The 6,928-nt window shown below is 54.4% G+C and overlaps 1 protein-coding gene across 1 annotated transcript in view; it reads left to right on the top strand.

The window, feature by feature from the left end:
* The window catches only part of NUGGC (nuclear GTPase, germinal center associated), a gene marked incomplete at its 3' end in the record, with an annotated part of 159,592 nt that overhangs the window by 86,685 nt on the left and 65,979 nt on the right, over positions 1-6,928 (top strand). The window contains exon 5 of the mRNA XM_075584277.1: positions 4,155-4,361. Within this exon, the coding sequence (XP_075440392.1) occupies positions 4,155-4,361 (207 nt within the window). The remainder of the gene's footprint in view (positions 1-4,154; positions 4,362-6,928) is intronic.

The following is a 6,928-nucleotide window of genomic DNA, read 5'->3' on the forward strand; positions in this document are numbered from 1 at the left end:
TGGCTCCCCATCATCTCCTCAGCTCATCCTGGCCCCCCATCACCTCACCTCATCCTGGCCCCCCATCACATCATCCTGGCCCCCCATCACATCATCCTGGCTCTCCATCATCTCCTCACCTCATCCTGGCTCTCCATCATCTCCTCAATTCATCCTGGCCCCCCATCACCTCACCTCATCCTGGCCCCCCCATCATCTCCTCGGCTCATCCTGGCCCCCCATCACCTCACCTCATCCTGGTCCCCCATCACCTCATCCTGGTCCCCATCACCTCATCCTGGCTCCCCATCATCTCAGCTCATCCTGGCCCCCCATCACCTCACCTCATCCTGGCCCCCCATCACCTCACCTCATCCTGGCCCCCCATCATCTCAACTCATCCTGGCCCCCCATCACATCACCTCATCCTGGCCCCCCATCACCTCACCTCATCCTGGCCCCCCATCACATCACCTCACCTCATCCTGGCTCCCCATAACCTCTCCTCATCCTGGTCCCCCATCACCTCATCCTGGCCCCCCATCATCTCATCCTGGCCCCCCATCATCTCAGCTCATCCTGACCCCCCATCACCTCATCCTGGCCCCCCATCACCTCACCTCATCCTGGCCCCCCATCACCTCACCTCATCCTGGCTCCCCATCATCTCCTCAGCTCATCCTGGCCTCCCATCACCTCATCCTGGCCCCCCACCACCTCACCTCATCCTGGCTCCCCATCACCTCACCTCATCCTGGCCCCCCATCACCTCACCTCATCCTGGCCCCCCATCACCTCACCTCATCCTGGCCCCCCATCACCTCACCTCATCCTGGCCCCCCATCACCTCACCTCATCCTGGCCCCCCATCATCTCACCTCATCCTGGCTCCCTATCATCTCACCTCATCCTGCCCCCCCATCACCTCACCTCATCCTCACCCCCCAATCACCTCACCTCATCCTGGCCCCCCATTACCTCACCTCATCCTGGCTCCCCATCACCTCATCCTGGCTCTCCATCATCTCCTCACTTCATCCTGGCCCCCCATCACCTCACCTCATCCTGGCCCCCCCATCATCTCCTCGGCTCATCCTGGCCCCCCATCACCTCACCTCATCCCCCATCACCTCATCCTGGTCCCCATCACCTCATCCTGGCCCCCCATCATCTCAGCTCATCCTGGCCCCACTCACCTCATCCGGGCTCCCCATCATCTCAGCTCATCCTGGCCCCCCATCACCTCACCTCATCCTGGCCCCCCATCACCTCACCTCATCCTGGCCCCCCATCACCTCACCTCATCCTGGCCCCCCATCATCTCAGCTCATCCTGGCCCCCCATCACCTCACCTCATCCTGGCCCCCCATCATCTCAGCTCATCCTGGCCCCCCATCACATCACCTCACCTCATCCTGGCTCCCCATCATCTCCTCAGCTCATCCTGGCTCCCCATCACCTCTCCTCATCCTGGTCCCCCATCACCTCATCCTGGCCCCCCATCATCTCATCCTGGCCCCCCATCATCTCAGCTCATCCTGACCCCCCATCACCTCATCCTGGCTCCCCATCACCTCACCTCATCCTGGCCCCCCATCACCTCACCCTGGCTCCCCATCATCTCCTCAGCTCATCCTGGCCTCCCATCACCTCATTCTGGCCCCCCACCACCTCACCTCATCCTGGCCCCCCATCACCTCACCTCATCCTGGCCCCCCATCACCTCACCTCATCCTGGCCCCCCATCATCTCACCTCATCCTGGCTCCCCATCACCTCACCTCATCCTGGCCCCCCATCACCTCACCTCCTCCTGGCTCCCCATCATCTCACCTCATCCTGCCCCCCCCATCACCTCACCTTATCCTGACCCCCCAATCACCTCACCTCATCCTGGCCCCCCATTACCTCACCTCATCCTGGCTCCCCATCATCTCACCTCATCCTGGCTCCCCATCATCTCACCTCATCCTGGCCCCCCATCACCTCACCTCATCCTGGCCCCCCATCACCTCACCTCATCCTGGCTCCCCATCACCTCACCTCATCCTGGCCCCCCATCATCTCACCTCATCCTGGCTCCCCATCATCTCACCTCATCCTGGCCCCCCATCACCTCACCTCATCCTGGCCCCCCATCACCTCACCTCATCCTGGCCCCCCATCACCTCACCTCATCCTGGCCCCCCATCACCTCAGCTCATCCTGGCCCTCCATCACCTCACCTCATCCGGGCCCCCCATCACCTCACCTCATCCTGGCCCCCCCATCACCTCACCTCATCCTGGCTCCCCATCACCTCACCTCATCCTGGCCCCCCATCACCTCACCTCATCCTGGCCCTCCATCACCTCACCTCATCCGGGCCCCCCATCACCTCACCTCATCCTGGCCCCCCCATCACCTCACCTCATCCTGGCTCCCCATCACCTCACCTCATCCTGGCCCCCCATCACCTCACCTCATCCTGGCCCCCCATCATCTCCTCACCTCATCCTGGCCCCCCATCATCACCTCACCTCATCCTGCCCCCCCATCACCTCACCTCATCCTGGCTCCCCATCATCACCTCACCTCATCCTGGCCCCCATCATCTCCTCACCTCATCCTGGCCCCCCATCATCACCTCACCTCATCCTGGCTCCCCATCATCACCTCACCTCATCCTGGCTCCCCATCACCTCACCTCATCCTGGCCCCCCCATCACCTCACCTCATCCTGGCCCCCCCATCACCTCACCTCATCCTGGCCCCCCATCACCTCACCTCATCCTGGCCCCCCATCACCTCACCTCATCCTGGCCCCCCGTCACCTCACCTCATCCTGGCCCCCCATCACCTCACCTCATCCTGGCCCCCCATCACCTCATCCTGGCTCCCTCATCATCCCCCAAATTGTGTCTTTACCTTATTGCCAGGAAGGACACAGACCGTCCGCCCCCAATCTCAGCACTTCCAGCCCTTCCACGTCGCGACGCCCTCGCGCTTGCGCTGCCAGCCCTCTGCCGCAAAAAATGGTAGTACCGGACACACGTTTTTATACCGAACAGACATCGGAATTACCGGCCTGTCTGGTTCAAAACCGGACACCTGGCAACCCTAAGCCTTGTATAGCAGGCTGCCAGTAACCAAAATGGCCAAATAGAGTGGAAAGGGCTAGAGTGGAAAGGGCAGGCTGCCTGGAAAACACGAACTGGCAGCGAAACCCGGCACGGATCAAGCAGAATCCTTAGTCACTCTCTCTCTCTCACACACAGTGTGTCAGACACTCGCACTCAGTGTCAGACACTCGCACTCTCACACACAGTGTCGCACACTCACTCTCAGTGTGTCAGACACTCACTCTCACACAGTGTGTCAGACACTCTCACTCTCTCACAGTGTGTCAGACACTCACTCTCTCACACAGGTGTCAGACACTCACTCTCTCACAGTGTGTCAGACACTCACTCTCTCACACAGGTGTCAGACACTCACTCTCTCACAGTGTGTCAGACACTCTCTCACAGTGTGTCAGACACTCTTACACAGTGTGTCAGACACTCTCACTCTCACACACAGTGTGTCAGACACTCTCACTCTCACACACAGTGTCAGACACACTCACTCTCTTTCACAGGTGTCACACTCTCACTCTCTCACACAGTGTGTCGGACACACTCACTCTCTCACAGTGTGTCAGATACTCACTCTCTCACACAGGTGTCAGACACTCACTCTCTCACAGTGTGTCAGACACTCTCACACAGTGTGTCAGACACTCTCACTCTCACACACAGTGTCAGACACACTCACTCTCTTTCACAGGTGTCACACTCTCACTCTCTCACACAGTGTGTCGGACACACTCTCACTCTCACACAGGTGTCAGACACTCACTCTCTCACAGTGTGTCAGACACTCTCACACAGTGTGTCAGACACTCTCACTCTCACACACAGTGTGTCAGACACTCTCACTCTCACAGTGTGTCAGACACTCACTCTCTCACAGTGTGTCAGACACTCACTCTCTCACAGTGTGTCAGACACTCACTCTCTCTCACAGTGTGTCAGACACTCACTCTCTCACAGTGTGTCAGACACTCACTCTCTCTCACAGTGTGTCAGACACTCGCTCTCTCACACAGGTGTCAGACACTCACTCTGTCTCACACTCCATCTTGTCTCCCACAAGGCGTCTGCGTTTCGCTCAGCCATAGAGAAGTTCATTGACTCGCAGGCGGAGGAGAAGAAGCAGAGGGCGGGAGGAGAGTTCTGGCCCATCGTGAAATGCGTGAAGGTCTTTGTCCCACGATCGGAGGTCCTGAGGACGGGAGCGGTGCTGGTGGATCTGCCGGGGACACGAGACTCCAATGCTGCAAGAGACGGCATAGCCAATGATGTGAGTGTGGGGTGATCACTCAGAGTGTGTGCTGCTGAGGTGAGTGTGTGTCATTACACTGAGTGTGTGCTGCTGAGGTGAGTGTGTGTAATTATACTGAGTGTGATATTGAAGTGAGTATGTGATCATCACTGTGTGTGCTGAGGTGAGTTTGTGTCATTACACGAAGTGTGATACTGAAGTGAGTATGTGATCATCACTGTGTGTGTGCTGCTGAGGTGAGTTTGTGTCATTACACGAAGTGATACTGAAGTGAGTATGTGATCATCACTGTGTGTGTGCTGCTGAGGTGAGTTTGTGTCATTACACGAAGTGTGATACTGAAGTGAGTATGTGATCATCACTGTGTGTGTGCTGCTGAGGTGTGTGTCATTACACCGAGTGATACTGAAGTGAGTATGTGATCATCACTGTGTGTGTGCTGCTGAGGTGTGTGTCATTACACCGAGTGATACTGAAGTGAGTATGGGATCATCACTGTGTGTGTGCTGCTGAGGTGTGTGTCATTACACCGAGTGATAGTGAAGTGAGTATGTGATCATCACTGTTTGTGTGCTGCTGAGGTGTGTGTCATTACACCGAGTGATAGTGAAGTGAGTATGTGATCATCACTGTGTGTGTGCTGCTGAGGTGTGTGTCATTACACCGAGTGATACTGAAGTGAGTATGTGATCATCACTGTGTGTGTGCTGCTGGGGTGAGTGTCATTACACCGAGTGATACTGAAGTGAGTATGGGATCATCACTGTGTGTGTGCTGCTGAGGTGTGTGTCATTACACCGAGTGATACTGAAGTGAGTATGTGATCATCACTGTGTGTGTGCTGCTGAGGTGAGTTTGTGTCATTACACCGAGTGATACTGAAGTGAGTATGTGATCATCACTGTGTGTGTGCTGCTGAGGTGAGTTTGTGTCATTACACCGAGTGATACTGAAGTGAGTATGGGATCATCACTGTGTGTGTGCTGCTGAGGTGTGTGTCATTACACCGAGTGATACTGAAGTGAGTATGTGATCATCACTGTGTGTGTGCTGCTGAGGTGAGTTTGTGTCATTACACCGAGTGATACTGAAGTGAGTATGGGATCATCACTGTGTGTGTGCTGCTGAGGTGAGTTTGTGTCATTACACCGAGTGATACTGAAGTGAGTATGTGATCATCACTGTGTGTGTGCTGCTGAGGTGTGTGTCATTACACCGAGTGATAGTGAAGTGAGTATGTGATCATCACTGTGTGTGTGCTGCTGGGGTGTGTGTCATTACACCGAGTGATACTGAAGTGAGTATGTGATCATCACTGTGTGTGTGCTGCTGGGGTGTGTGTCATTACACCGAGTGATAGTGAAGTGAGTATGTGATCATCACTGTGTGTGTGCTGCTGAGGTGAGTTTGTGGTATTACACCGAGTGATACTGAAGTGAGTATGGGATCATCACTGTGTGTGTGCTGCTGAGGTGAGTTTGTGTCATTACACCGAGTGATACTGAAGTGAGTATGGGATCATCACTGTGTGTGCTGCTGAGGTGAGTTTGTGTCATTACACCGAGTGATACTGAAGTGAGTATGTGATCATCACTGTGTGTGTGCTGCTGAGGTGTGTGTCATTACACCGAGTGATACTGAAGTGAGTATGTGATCATCACTGTGTGTGTGCTGCTGAGGTGAGTTTGTGTCATTACACCGAGTGATACTGAAGTGAGTATGTGATCATCACTGTGTGTGTGCTGCTGAGGTGTGTGTCATTACACCGAGTGATACTGAAGTGAGTATGTGATCATCACTGTGTGTGTGCTGCTGAGGTGTGTGTCATTACACTAAGTGTGATACTGAAGTGAGTATGTGATCATCACTGTGTGTGTGCTGCTGAGGTGTGTGTCATTACACCGAGTGATACTGAAGTGAGTATGTGATCATCACTGTGTGTGTGCTGCTGAGGTGAGTTTGTGTCATTACACCGAGTGATAGTGAAGTGAGTATGTGATCATCACTGTGTGTGTGCTGCTGGGGTGTGTGTCATTACACTAAGTGTGATACTGAAGTGAGTATGTGATCATCACTGTGTGTGTGTGTGCTGAGGTGTGTGTCATTACACCGAGTGATACTGAAGTGAGTATGTGATCATCACTGTGTGTGTGCTGCTGAGGTGAGTTTGTGTCATTACACCGAGTGATAGTGAAGTGAGTATGTGATCATCACTGTGTGTGTGCTGCTGAGGTGAGTTTGTGTCATTACACCGAGTGATACTGAAGTGAGTATGTGATCATCACTGTGTGTGTGCTGCTGGGGTGTGTGTCATTACACCGAGTGATACTGAAGTGAGTATGTGATCATCACTGTGTGTGTGCTGCTGGGGTGAGTTTGTGTCATTACACCGAGTGATACTGAAGTGAGTATGGGATCATCACTGTGTGTGTGCTGCTGGGGTGAGTGTCATTACACCGAGTGATACTGAAGTGAGTATGTGATCATCACTGTGTGTGTGCTGCTGAGGTGTGTGTCATTACACCGAGTGATACTGAAGTGAAGTGAGTATGGGATCATCACTGTGTGTGTGCTGCTGGGGTGAG

Source organism: Ascaphus truei, unplaced genomic scaffold (genome assembly GCF_040206685.1).
Source record: "Ascaphus truei isolate aAscTru1 unplaced genomic scaffold, aAscTru1.hap1 HAP1_SCAFFOLD_520, whole genome shotgun sequence".
NCBI lineage: Eukaryota > Metazoa > Chordata > Amphibia > Anura > Ascaphidae > Ascaphus > Ascaphus truei.